General features: G+C 46.2%; 1 protein-coding gene across 5 annotated transcripts in view; it reads left to right on the top strand.

The window, feature by feature from the left end:
• Positions 1 to 14,378, top strand: part of MAPRE3 (microtubule associated protein RP/EB family member 3) — a 191,921-nt gene that overhangs the window by 81,852 nt on the left and 95,691 nt on the right. For 2 of the 5 annotated variants that reach the window (XM_075341337.1, XM_075341338.1), the window contains exon 3: positions 9,028 to 9,135. The exons of the other annotated variants lie outside the window; for them this stretch is intronic. In XM_075341337.1, coding sequence (XP_075197452.1) covers positions 9,056 to 9,135 — 80 coding nt within the window. In that variant the 5' untranslated portion in view covers positions 9,028 to 9,055. The remainder of the gene's footprint in view (positions 1 to 9,027; positions 9,136 to 14,378) is intronic. 5 annotated transcript variants of the gene reach the window in all.

Raw genomic sequence — 14,378 nt, forward strand, 5'->3', positions numbered from 1 at the left:
ACCCCGGCTGAAGTCCTGGGTCAGTCAGGAGCATGTATGCGCTTTTATACTTGTATGTGCGGCATTAATTTGTGGTTGTCGATCCACTAGAAGGTTCTGGATGGCGCTATTCAATATTACAAGACAGAGGGTGCTGTTCTGTACTATATTTTATCATTTATCCACTAGATGGCGCTGTTCTGTGCTTGATTTTATTATTTATCCACTAGATGGCGCTGTTCTGTGCTTGATTTTATTATTTATCCACTAGATGGCGCTGTTCTGTGCTTGATTTTATCATTTATCCACTAGATGGTGCTGTTCTGTGCTTGATTTTATCATTTATCCACTAGATGGCGCTGTTCTGTGCTTGATTTTATCATTTACCCACTAGATGGTGCTGTTCTGTGCTTGATTTTATTATTTATCCACTAGATGGCGCTGTTCTGTCCTTGATTTTATTATTTATCCACTAGATGGCGCTGTTCTGTGCTTGATTTTATTATTTATCCACTAGATGGCGCTGTTCTGTCCTTGATTTTATTATTTATCCACTAGATGGCGCTGTTCTGTGCTTGATTTTATCATTTATCCACTAGATGGTGCTGTTCTGTGCTTGATTTTATCATTTATCCACTAGATGGCGCTGTTCTGTGCTTGATTTTATCATTTACCCACTAGATGGTGCTGTTCTGTGCTTGATTTTATTATTTATCCACTAGTTGGCGCTGTTCTGTCCTTGATTTTATTATTTATCCACTAGATGGCGCTGTTCTGTGCTTGATTTTATTATTTATCCACTAGATGGCGCTGTTCTGTGCTTGATTTTATCATTTATCCACTAGATGGCGCTGTTCTGTGCTTGATTTTATCATTTATCCACTAGATGGTGCTGTTCTGTGCTTGATTTTATCATTTATCCAGTAGATGGCGCTGTTCTGTACATGATTGTATTATTTATCCAGTACATGGCGCTGTTCTGTGCTTTATTTTATTATTTATCCAGTAGATGGCGCTGTTCTGTACTTGATTTTATTATTTATCCAGTAGATGGCGCTGTTCTGTGCTCGATTTTATTATTTATCCAGTAGATGGCGCTGTTCTGTACTTGATTTTATTATTTAACCACTAGATGGTGCTGTTCGGTGCTTGATTATATTATTTATCCAGTAGATGGCGCTGTTCTGTGCTTGATTTTATTTATCCAGTAGATGGCGCTGTTCTGTGCTTGATTATATTATTTATCCACTAGATGGCGCTGTTCTGTGCTTGGTTTTATTATTTATCCAGTAGATGGCGCTGTTCTGTGCTTGATTTTATTTATCCAGTAGATGGCGCTGTTCTGTGCTTGATTTTATTATTTATCCACTAGATGGCGCTGTTCTGTGCGTGATTTTTTTATTTATCCACTAGATGGCGCTGTTCTGTGCTTGATTATATTATTTATCCACTAGATGGCGCTGTTCTGTATGTGATTTTATTATTTATCCAGTAGATGGCACTGTTCTGTGCTTGATTTGATTATTTATCCACTAGATGGCGCTGTTCTGTGCTTGATTATATTATTTATCCACTAGATGGCGCTGTTCTGTGCTTGATTTTATTATTTATCCACTAGATGGCGCTGTTCTGTGCTTTATTTTATTATTCATCCACTAGATGGCGCTGTTCTGTGCTTGATTTTATTATTTATCCACTAGATGGCACTGTTCTGTGCTTGATTTTATTATTTATCCAGTAGATGGTGCTGTTCTGTGCTTGATTTTATTATTTATCTACTAGATGGCGCTGTTCTGTGCTTGATTTTATTATTTATCCACTAGATGGCGCTGTTCTGTGCTTGATTTTAATATTTATCTACTAGATGGTGCTGTTCTGTGCTTGATTTTATTATTTATCCAGTAGATGGCGCTGTTCTTTACTTGATTTTATTATTTATCCACTAGATGGCGCTGCTCTTTACTTGATTTTATTATTTATCCACTAGATGGCGCTGTTCTTTACTTGATTTTATTATTTATCCACTAGAAGGCGCTGTTCTGTGCGTTATTTTATTATTTATCCAGTAGATGGCGCTGTTCTGTGCGTTATTTTATTATTTATCCAGTAGATGGCGCTGTTCTGTGCTTGATTTTATTATTTATCCACTAGATTGCGCTGTTCTGTGCTTGATTTTATTATTTATCCACTAGATGGCGCTGTTCTGTGCTTGATTTTATTATTTATCCACTAGATGGCGCTGTTCTGTGCTTGATTTTATTATTTATCCACTAGATGGCGCTGTTCTGTGCGTGATTTTTTTATTTATCCAGTAGATGGCGCTGTTCTGTGCTTGATTTTATTATTTATCCACTAGATGGCGCTGTTCTTTCCTTGATTTTATTATTTATCCAGTAGATGGCGCTGTTCTGTGCTTGATTTTATTATTTATCGAGTAGATGGTGCTGTTCTGTGCTTGATTTTATTATTTATCCACTAGATGGCGCTGTTCTGTGCTTGATTTTATTATTTATCCACTAGATGCCGCTGTTCTGTGCTTGATTTTATTATTTATCCACTAGATGGCGCTGTTCTGTGCTTTATTTTATTATTTATCCACTAGATGGCGCTGTTCTGTGCTTTATTTTATTATTTATCCACTAGATGGCACTGTTCTGTGCTTGATTTTATTATTTATCCACTAGATGGCGCTGTTCTGTCCTTGATTTTATTATTTATCCAGTAGATGGTGCTGTTCTGTGCTTGATTTTATTATTTACCCACTAGATGGCGCTGTTCTGTCCTTGATTTTATTATTTATCCAGTAGATGGCGCTGTTTTGTGCTTGATTTTATTATTTATCCAGTAGATGGCGCTGTTCTGTACTTGATTTTATTATTTATCCAGTAGATGGCACTGTTCTGTGCTTGATTTTATTATTTATCCAGTAGATGGTGCTGTTCTGTGCTTGATTTTATTATTTATCCAGTAGATGGTGCTGTTCTGTGCTTGATTTTATTATTTATACACTAGATGGCGCTGTTCTGTGCTTGATTTTATTATTTATCCACTAGATGGCGCTGTTCTGTGCTTGATTTTATTATTTATCCTGTAGATGGCGCTGTTCTGTGCTTGATTTTATTATTTATACACTAGATGGCGCTGTTCTGTGCTTGATTTTATTATTTATCCACTAGATGGCGCTGTTCTGTGCTTGATTTTATTATTTATCCACTAGATGGCACTGTTCTGTATGTGATTTTATTATTTATCCAGTAGATGGCGCTGTTTTGTGCGTGATTTTATTATTTTTCCAGTAGATGGGGCTGTTCTGTGCTTGATTTTATTTATCCAGTAGATGGCGCTGTTCTGCGTTTCATTTTATTATTTATCCAGTAGATGGCGCTGTTCTGTGCTTGATTTTATTATTTATCCAGTAGATGGAGCTGTTCTGTGCTTGATTTTATTATTTATCCACTAGATGGCGCTGTTCTGTGCTTGATTTTATTATTTATCCAGTAGATGGCGCTGTTCTGTGCTTGATTTTATTATTTATACACTAGATGGCGCTGTTCTGTGCTTGTTTTTATTATTTATACACTAGATGGCGCTGTTCTGTGCTTGATTTTATTATTTATCCACTAGATGGCGCTGTTCTGTGCTTGATTTTATTATTTATCCAGTAGATGGCGCTGTTCTGTGCTTGATTTTATTATTTATCCAGTAGATGGCGCTGTTCTGTGCTTGATTTTATTATTTATACACTAGATGGCGCTGTTCTGTGCTTGATTTTATTATTTATACACTAGATGGCGCTTTTCTGTGCTTGATTTTATTATTTATCCACTAGATGGCGCTGTTCTGTGCTTGATTTTATTATTTATCCACTAGATGGCACTGTTCTGTATGTGATTTTATTATTTATCCAGTAGATGGCGCTGTTTTGTGCGTGATTTTATTATTTTTCCAGTAGATGGCGCTGTTCTGTGCTTGATTTTATTTATCCAGTAGATGGCGCTGTTCTGCGTTTCATTTTATTATTTATCCAGTAGATGGCGCTGTTCTGTGCTTGATTTTATTATTTATCCAGTAGATGGCGCTGTTCTGTGCTTGATTTTATTATTTATCCACTAGATGGCGCTGTTCTGTGCTTGATTTTATTATTTATCCAGTAGATGGCGCTGTTCTGTGCTTGATTTTATTATTTATACACTAGATGGCGCTGTTCTGTGCTTGATTTTATTATTTATACACTAGATGGCGCTGTTCTGTGCTTGATTTTATTATTTATCCACTAGATGGCGCTGTTCTGTGCTTGATTTTATTATTTATCCAGTAGATGGCGCTGTTCTGTGCTTGATTTTATTATTTATCCAGTAGATGGCGCTGTTCTGTGCTTGATTTTATTATTTATACACTAGATGGCGCTGTTCTGTGCTTGATTTTATCATTTATACACTAGATGGCGCTGTTCTGTGCTTGATTTTATTATTTATCCAGTAGATGGCGCTGTTCTGTGCTTGATTTTATTATTTATCCAGTAGATGGCGCTGTTCTGTGCTTGATTTTATTATTTATCCAGTAGATGGCGCTGTTCTGTGCTTGATTTTATTATTTATACACTAGATGGCGCTGTTCTGTGTTTGATTTTATTATGTATCATCCCTGGTGACCCGGGCTTATAGACATGTCCCATGATGCTTTGCTGTGGGCTGTGTAATCTGCTGGAGGACTGGTGGTGATGAGTGGGGGAGTGATGGATCTGGGCATGGTCGGGCTCTGCAGGCCGGTCCCTGTGGTGGTGCTGGGTACTGCCCAGTTCCTGGTGCGGGGGTCAGTGATGGTCAGCAGCAGGGCACCTCCATGCCCTCATGTACAGTGACTTGTTGTGACCTAGTGGCTATTTATATAATTTAGTGATGGGGATGCGTCATTGTTATCTCATTGTTGTCGTTGGTGCTTATTAGTCATCCTGTGCCTCCCTACAGGTCATTGTCGCTCTCTGTCCCCTATTACTGCTCACTGCTGCCCTGTGCCCATTACTGCTCACTGCTGCCCTGTGCCCCTTACTGCTCACTGCTGCCCTGTGCCCCTTACTGCTCACTGCTGCCCTGTGCCCCTTACTGCTCACTGCTGTACTGTGCCCCTTACTGCTCACTGCTGCCCTGTGCCCCTTACTGCTCACTGCTGCCCTGTGCCCCTTACTGCTCACTGCTGAACTGTGGCCCTTACTGCTCACTGCTGCCCTGTGCCCCTTACTGCTCACTGCTGCCCGGTGCCCCTTACTGCTCACTGCTGAACTGTGGCCCTTACTGCTCACTGCTGCCCTGTGCCCCTTACTGCTCACTGCTGCCCGGTGCCCCTTACTGCTCACTGCTGTACTGTGCCCCTTACTGCTCACTGCTGCCCTGTGCCCCTTACTGCTCACTTCTGCCCTGTGCCCCTTACTGCTGCCCTGTGCCCCTTACTGCTCAATGTTGCCCTGTGCCTCGTACTGCTCACTGCTGCCCTGTGCCCCTTACTGCTCACTGCTGCCCTGTGCCTCAGACTGCTCACTGCTGCCCTGTGCCCCTTACTGCTCACTGCTGTCCTGTGCCCCTTACTGCTCACTGCTGCCCTGTGCCCCTTACTGCTCACTGCTGCCCTGTGCCCCTTACTGTTCACTGCTGTTCTGTGCCCCTTACTGCTCACTGCTGCCCTGTGCCCCTTACTGCTCACTGCTGCCCTGTGCCCCTTACTGCTCACTGCTGCCCTGTGCCCCTTACTGCTCACTGCTGCCCTGTACCGCTCAGTGCTGCTTTGTACCCTTTAATACTTCGTGATGTCCTGCTCCTTCTTACCTCTGCGCCCTCTGGTGGTCATCTCGCTTGGTGTATCATTTCTGTGTCATTGCTGTTGAACACATCGGCCAGGATCAGACAGTGCGGATCTGAGTTGTGATTGTTGCAGGTTTTGCCCCGTCGCCACTGCTCCCTCCACTGCTCCCTCCACTGCTCCCTCCATTGCACCCACCACTGCTCCCTCCACTGCACCCACCACTGCTCCCTCCACTGCTCCCTCCACTGCTCCCTCCAGCAGTAATAGCCTCTGACACCGCCAGGCATTGACGTGTAATAAGTACAGGGCCTTGTAAAAGTATTCATATCCTGTGAATTTTCCACATTTTCTCATGTTACTCCCACAAGCCTAAATGTATGTGACCAGTTCAGTGGACGGCCATGTCTTGGTCTTGTAGGTTTGCAGTTGTGACGCACTCCTTCCATTTTTGGATGATGGATTGATCACTGCTCCGTGAGATGTTCAGAGCTCGGGCTATTTTCTATAACCTAACCCTGCTTTCCTCCTCTTTATCCCTGACCTGTCCGGTGAGTTCCTTGGTATTCCTGATGTTTGATCCCTGATCTTGTCACACAAACCTCACAGAACAGCTGCAGTTATACTGGAAAGAAATTACACCCAGGGGCACTTCTAGGGGCAACTGATCACTCAGGATGAGATTTAGGGGTATCAGACTACAAGGGGCTGAATACAAATGCACAACACAATTTTCAGATTCATATTGTTAAGATATTTAGAAAGCCATGCATAATTGTCTTTACACTTCCCAAATTAGTTTGTGGGTGTAATGTAAAAATGAGGAAAAGTTCACAGGGTGTGAATACATTTTCAAGGCACTGTATAATATGATCGTCAGTAGTAACTGAACCAAGATGTGGGATTCTTAACTGGTGTGTAATAATATGGAACATGACCAGCCTGTTATAAAATATACTGAAGTCTGTAAGCTATTGTCCCCTGTTATCAACCATTTTAGTCATAGTGACTCGTGTGAAGTGCAAAAGCCTTCCTGCCCCCACGATCACCAGTGTCCTGTTCCCAAAGTCTGAGGGGTCTTGTACAGTTAGGTCCAGAAATATTTGGACAGTGACACAAGTTTTGTTATTTTAGCTGTTTACAAAAACATGTTCAGAAATACAATTCTATATATAATATGGGCTGAAAGTGCACACTCCCAGCTGCAATATGAGAGTTTTCACATCCAAATCGGAGAAAGGGTTTAGGAATCATAGCTCTGTAATGCATAGCCTCCTCTTTTTCAAGGGACCAAAAGTAATTGGACAAGGGACTCTAAGGGCTGCAATTAACTCTGAAGGCGTCTCCCTCGTTAACCTGTAATCAATGAAGTAGTTAAAAGGTCTGGGGTTGATTACAGGTGTGTGGTTTTGCATTTGGAAGCTGTTGCTGTGACCAGACAACATGCGGTCTAAGGAACTCTCAATTGAGGTGAAGCAGAACATCCTGAGGCTGAAAAAAAAGAAAAAATCCATCAGAGAGATAGCAGACATGCTTGGAGTAGCAAAATCAACAGTCGGGTACATTCTGAGAAAAAAGGAATTGACTGGTGAGCTTGGGAACTCAAAAAGGCCTGGGCGTCCACGGATGACAACAGTGGTGGATGATCGCCGCATACTTTCTTTGGTGAAGAAGAACCCGTTCACAACATCAACTGAAGTCCAGAACACTCTCAGTGAAGTAGGTGTATCTGTCTCTAAGTCAACAGTAAAGAGAAGACTCCATGAAAGTAAATACAAAGGGTTCACATCTAGATGCAAACCATTCATCAATTCCAAAAATAGACAGGCCAGAGTTACATTTGCTGAAAAACACCTCATGAAGCCGGCTCAGTTCTGGAAAAGTATTCTATGGACAGATGAGACCAAGATCAACCTGTACCAGAATGATGGGAAGAAAAAAGTGTGGAGAAGAAAGGGAACGGCACATGATCCAAGGCACACCACACCCTCTGTAAAACATGGTGGAGGCAACGTGATGGCATGTGCATGCATGGCTTTCAATGGCACTGGGTCACTTGTGTTTATTGATGACATAACAGCAGACAAGAGTAGCCGGATGAATTCTGAAGTGTACCGGGATATACTTTCATCCCAGATTGAGCCAAATGCCGCAAAGTTGATCGGACGGCGCTTCATAGTACAGATGGACAATGACCCCAAGCATACAGCCAACGCTACCCAGGAGTTCATGAGTGCAAAAAAGTGGAACATTCTGCAATGGCCAAGTCAATCACCAGATCTTAACCCAATTGAGCATGCATTTCACTTGCTCAAATCCAGACTTAAGACGGAAAGACCCACAAACAAGCAAGACCTGAAGGCTGCGGCTGTAAAGGCCTGGCAAAGCATTAAGAAGGAGGAAACCCAGCGTTTGGTGATGTCCATGGGTTCCAGACTTAAGGCAGTGATTGCCTCCAAAGGATTCGCAACAAAATATTGAAAATAAAAATATTTTTTTTGGGTTTGGTTTATTTGTCCAATTACTTTTGACCTCCTAAAATGTGGAGTGTTTGTAAAGAAATGTGACAATTCCTACAATTTCTATCAGATATTTTTGTTCAAACCTTCAAATTAAATGTTACAATCTGCACTTGAATTCTGTTGTAGAGGTTTCATTTCAAATCCAATGTGGTGGCATGCAGAGCCCAACTCGCCAAAATTGTGTCACTGGCCAAAGATATCTGGACCTAACTGTATAATACAGTATATCGTATATCGGGGGCTTATTGTATATGCATTATGGATATGGCTGCTCTGGGCACATGGCAGTCAGCAGGTGAAGCGCTGACAGACAGCAGGTGAAGCGCTGACAGTCAGCAGGTGAAGCGCTGGCAGTCAGCAGGTGAAGCGTTGGCAGTCAGCAGGTGAAGCGTTGGCAGTCAGCAGGTGAAGCGTTGGCAGTCAGCAGGTGAAGCGTTGGCAGTCAGCAGGTGAAGCGCTGACAGACAGCAGGTGAAGCGCTGGCAGACAGCAGGTGAAGCGCTGGCAGACAGCAGGTGAAGCGCTGGCAGACAGCAGGTGAAGCGCTGGCAGACAGCAGGTGAAGCGCTGGCAGACAGCAGGTGAAGCGCTGGCAGACAGCAGGTGAAGCGCTGGCAGACAGCAGGTGAAGCGCTGGCAGACAGCAGGTGAAGCGCTGGCAGATAGCAGGTGAAGCGCTGACAGTCCTCGGCCACAGCCCAGCAGCTAATTGTTGTCTCTCTAACTTCCCCAGCGCCCGGATTCATCAGTCAGACTCCTTCATGACTGCGCCCTCTGGTGGTCATCTCGCTGCTGTAGCTAGAGCTCCAAAATGGAAGCGTTCTCCGGCATCACTGGTCAGGTGCTGTTGCCTGTGCTGTGACCCGCTCCGGGGCCCACGTTGTCTGTGTGGTACAGCCTGGCTTGTGTGATTAATACCTGTACAGCAGCATGCACACTGTCATGCGTCTCCTACAGGTGACCCAAGGGGGAATCTGAGGGAGGTGGATCAGCGAGACCTTGCCTAAATTGTTGGGATAGCCCCACTCCATTATTTGTCAGGGATCTTCTCCCTTCCACTCATAGAGAAAGCCTGTGAGTCCTGCATCTCCCACCCACTCATAGAGAAAGCCTGTGAGTCCTGCATCTCCCACCCACTCATAGAGAAAGCCTGTGAGTCCTGCTTCCTCCACTGATAGAGAAAGCCTGTGAGTCCTGCATCTCCCACCCACTCATAGAGAAAGCCTGTGAGTCCTGCATCTCCCACCCACTCATAGAGAAAGCCTGTGAGTCCTGCTTCCCCCTCATAGAGAAAGCCTGTGAGTCCTGCATCTCCCACCCACCCATAGAGAAAACCTGTGAGTCCTGCTTCCCCCTCCCCTCATAGAGAAAGCCTGTGAGTCCTGCATCTCCCACCCACTCATAGAGAGAGCCTGTGAGTCCTGCTTCCTCCTCTCACTTATAGAGAAAGCCTGTGAGTCCTGCATCTCCCACCCACTCATAGAGAGAGCCTGTGAGTCCTGCTTCCTCCTCTCACTTATAGAGAAAGCCTGTGAGTCCTGCATCTCCCACCCACTCATAGAGAAAGCCTGTGAGTCCTGCATCTCCCACCCACTCATAGAGAGAGCCTGTGAGTCCTGCTTCCTCCTCTCACTTATAGAGAGAGCCTGTGAGTCCTGCATCTCCCACCCACTCATAGAGAAAGCCTGTAAGTCCGGCTTCTTCCTCCCGACTTCTAGAGAAAGCCTGTGAGTCCTGCTTCCCTCACCCACCCATAGAGAAAGCCTGTGAGTCCTGCTTCCCCCTCCCCCTCATAGAGAAAGCCTGTGAGTCCTGCATCCCCCTCCCTCTCATAGAGAAAGCCTGTGAGTCCTGCTTCCCCCTCATAGAAAAAGCATGTGAGTCCTGCTTCCCCCTCCCCCTCATAGAGAAAGCCTGTGAGTCCTGCTTCCCCCTCCCCCTCATAGAGAAAGCCTGTGAGTCCTGCTTCCTCCTCCCTCTCATAGAGAGAGCCTGTGAGCCCTGCTTCCTCCTCCCTCTCATAGAGAGAGCCTGTGAGGCCTGCTTCCCGCTTCCACTCATAGAGAAAGCCTGTGAGTCATGCTTCCTCCTCCCCCTGATAGAAAAAGCCTGTGAGTCCTGCTTCCCCCTCCCCCTCATAGAGAAAGCCTGTGAGTCCTGCTTCCTCCTCCCTCTCATAGAGAGAGCCTGTGAGCCCTGCTTCCTCCTCCCTCTCATAGAGAAAGCCTGTGAGGCCTGCTTCCCGCTTCCACTCATAGAGAAAGCCTGTGAGTCATGCTTCCTCCTCCCCCTCATAGAAAAAGCCTGTGAGTCCTGCTTCCTCCTCCCCCTCATAGAAAAAGCCTGTGAGTCCTGCTTCCTCCTCCCCCTCATAGAGAGAGCCTGTGAGTCCTGCTTCCTCCTCCCCCTCATAGAGAAAGCCTGTGAGTCCTGCTTCCTCCTCCCCCTCATAGAGAAAGCCTGTGAGTCCTGCTTCGCCCTCCCCCTCATAGAGAAAGCCTGTGAGTCCTGCTTCCTCCTCCCCCTCATAGAAAAAGCCTGTGAGTCCTTCTTCCTCCTCCCCCTCATAGAGAAAGCCTGTGAGTCCTGCTTCCCCCACCCCCTCATAGAGAGAGCCTGTGAGTCCTGCTTTCCCCTCCCCCTCATAGAGAAAGCCTGTGAGTCCTGCTTCCCCCACCCCCTCATAGAGAAAGCCTGTGAGCCCTGATTCCTCCTCCCCCTCATAGAGAGAGCCTGTGAGCCCTGCTTCCTCCTCCCCCTCATAGAGAGAGCCTGTGAGCCCTGCTTCCTCCTCCCCCTCATAGAGAAAGCCTGTGAGCCCTGCTTCCTCCTCCCCCTCATAGAGCAAGCCTGTGAGTCCTGCTTCCCCCTCCCCCTCATAGAGAAAGCCTGTGAGTCCTGCTTCCCCCTCATAGAGAAAGCCTGTGAGTCCTGCTTCCCCCTCATAGAGAAAGCCTGTGAGCCCTGCTTCCTCCTCCCCCCTCATAGAGAAACCCTGTGAGTCCTGCTTCCTCCTCCCCCTCATAGAGAGAGCCTGTGAGCCCTGCTTCCCGCTTCCACTCATAGAGAAAGCCTGTGAGTCCTGCTGCCTGCAGCCACTCATAGTGAAAGCCTGTGAGTCCTGCTTCCTTCTCCCCATCATAGAGAAAGCCTGTGAGTCCTGCTTCCTCCTCCCCCTCATAGAAAAAGCCTGTGAGTCCTGCTTCCTCCTCCCCCTCATAGAAAAAGCCTGTGAGTCCTGCTTCCCCCTCATAGAGAGAGCCTGTGAGCCCTGCTTCCTCCTCCCCCTCATAGAGAAAGCCTGTGAGTCCTGCTTCCTCCTCCCCCTCATAGAAAAAGCCTGTGAGTCCTGCTTCCTCCTCCCCCTCATAGAAAAAGCCTGTGAGTCCTGCTTCCTCCTCCCCCTCATAGAGAAAGCCTGTGAGTCCTGCTTCCTCCTCCCCCTCATAGAAAAAGCCTGTGAGCCCTGCTTCCTCCTCCCCCTCATAGAGAAAGCCTGTGAGTCCTGCTTCCTCCTCCCCCTCATAGAGAAAGCCTGTGAGTCCTGCTTCCTCCTCCCCCTCATAGAGAAAGCCTGTGAGTCCTGCTTCCTCCTCCGAGTCATTATGGAAAATATCCTGTACCCTTAAGGCTATATACGCACGTTGCATTTTTTGTTGCATTTTTGTCGCTTTTTTAGGTGCAGTTTTGTTGTCAGAAAGTTTTTACTTTTGACTTCCCAGCAAAGTGTATGAGAATTCAGATTGGCTGTGCACAAAGTGCAGTTTTTTTTTGTCTGCAGTTTTTTTTGTCTGCAGTTTTTTTTGTCTGCAGTTTTTTTTGTCTGCAGTGTTTTTTGTCTGCAGTTTTTTTTTGTCTGCAGTGTTTTTTGTCTGCAGTGTTTTTTGTCTGCAGTTTTTTTTTGTCTGCAGTTTATTTGTCACAAACATCTGACAAAAAAAAAATGCAGCATGTTCTATCTTCTTGCCTTTTGTCCCTGCGTTTCTCACTAGTGATGGGAGGATTCACAGATCAATCCCCCACCAACTCGGGGTTGGCGGGCGATTGATCCCCGGTATCTGGTCGAATGCCCTCCCCATATAACCTATGGGGACGAGGATCCGGCACAAAGGGAGTAGGAGCAAGCGCTTCATAGTCACCGATCCCCGGCGCAGCTGTCACACTGCTCTCACAGCCTCTCATTCTTCTTTCAGGGCTACTCATTAGGCTCATACATATTTACCGCTTCCCCCACCCACCAGCATATGTGATTGGTTGCAGTCAGACAGCGCCCCCAGCCTGTGTGACAGCCTGTCTGACGCTTCCAATCACAGATGCCGGTGGGCTGGTCTATAGTGTACAGTTAACATAAATAAATGGCGTGTGGTCCCCTCAAAATTTGATACCCAGCCAAGATAAAGCCAGACAGCTGGCGGCTGGTATTGTCAGGCTGGGGAGACCCATGTTATTGGGAGCCCCACAGCCTAAAAATATCATCCTGTAGCCACCCAGAGTTGTCTTATCCATTAGATGTGACAACCCCAGAACTTTACCCGGCTCTTCCCAATTTCCCTGGTGCGATGGCAGTCTGGGTAATAAGGGGTTAATCTCAGCTCACAGCTGATACTAAGCCCTAGATTAGTAATGGGAGGCATCTATGAGACATCCGCATCACTAATCTGTAAGTGAAAACAAATAAATAAACACAAACACCCCAAAAATCCTTTATTTGAAATAAAATACAAAGAAAGACCCGCTTTCACCCCTTTATTAACCTCAAAAACTTTCCTGCAAGTCCGACGTAATCCACACGAGGTTCCATGACGATTCAGCTCTGCTACATCCAAGCCTGGAGAGACTGAAAACATGTCCGATCTCTCCAAGCTCCGGGAAACACTGACAAGGGGGGAACCGGCTGGAAGCTGTGACATCACTCAGTTCACCGGAGGTCATACCCAGGTTCTCACTGACAGGGCCAGCTGGGGAGAGGGTGGTGTCGTGCAGCCTCACACTCCCAGATTCCTGGCCGGCTCTGTCACTGTTAAAGCACGGGGCTGTGCCCTGCACCCCACCACCCCTTTAACACTGACAGTGCTGGCCCGGGGGAGGGGAGTGCAAGGCTGCCCCACATCCCCGTCTCCCCTGCCGGCACTGTCACTGTTAACACGGGGCCATGCCCCGCACCCGGCCACCCCTTTAATACTGACAGTGCCAGCTGAGAGGGGTGATGCGGTGACCAGAGTGCGGTACTTAGGTCACCCGAGGTCATACCATGAGAACCCGGGTATGACCTCCGGTAAGCTGAGTGATGTCACAGCTGCCAGCCGGGTCCTGCTTGTCAGTGTTTCCCGGAGCCTGGAGGGATCGGACATGGATTTGGTCTCTCCAGGCTCGGATGTAGCAGAACCGAATCATCGTGGGACCTCGTGTGGATTACATCGGACCTGCAGGGGAATTTTTGGGGTTAAAGTGGTGAAAGAGGGTCTTTCTTTGTATTTTATTTCAAATAAAGGATTTTTTCTATGTTTTGTGTTTATTTCTTTTCAGTTACAGATTAGTGGTGGGGGGGTCTCATAGACGCCCCCATTACTAATCTAGCTGTGAGCTGTGATTAACCCCTTATTACCCCGATTGCCACCGCACCAGAGCAATCGGGTAAATCCAGGTAAAGTGCTGGGGTTGTTGCATCTAATGGATGCGACAATCCTGGGCGGCTTTACAGACGAGATGTGTGCAGATAATATCAAACATTACAGAGTTACACAAAATCTACAATTACCAGGAGGAGCGAGGGCCCCGATCACAAGAGCTTACAATTCACAAATAAATAGTGCTTGTAGTGTACGGTCCAGCCATCAATATAACAAATAGTGGCACTGCAATAACGCTGCATGACCCGGTCACTGCCAATATCTGTACAAAGTGCTGAGTGCATGGTCTATTTATACTAATGCTTTTGTATGTTGTTCTGAAGCATTAAAGCACGGGCGGGGTTCTCTGGGTGACTGCTAAAGTGTTAAATTGGCACAGTGAGGTCCTCTCCTGATGTGGGCGACTTCTAGATATGTGAAGTTGGCACAGTGTGGTCCTCCCCTGGTCTGGGTG

Source organism: Anomaloglossus baeobatrachus, chromosome 3 (assembly GCF_048569485.1).
Source record: "Anomaloglossus baeobatrachus isolate aAnoBae1 chromosome 3, aAnoBae1.hap1, whole genome shotgun sequence".
Lineage (NCBI taxonomy): Eukaryota > Metazoa > Chordata > Amphibia > Anura > Aromobatidae > Anomaloglossus > Anomaloglossus baeobatrachus.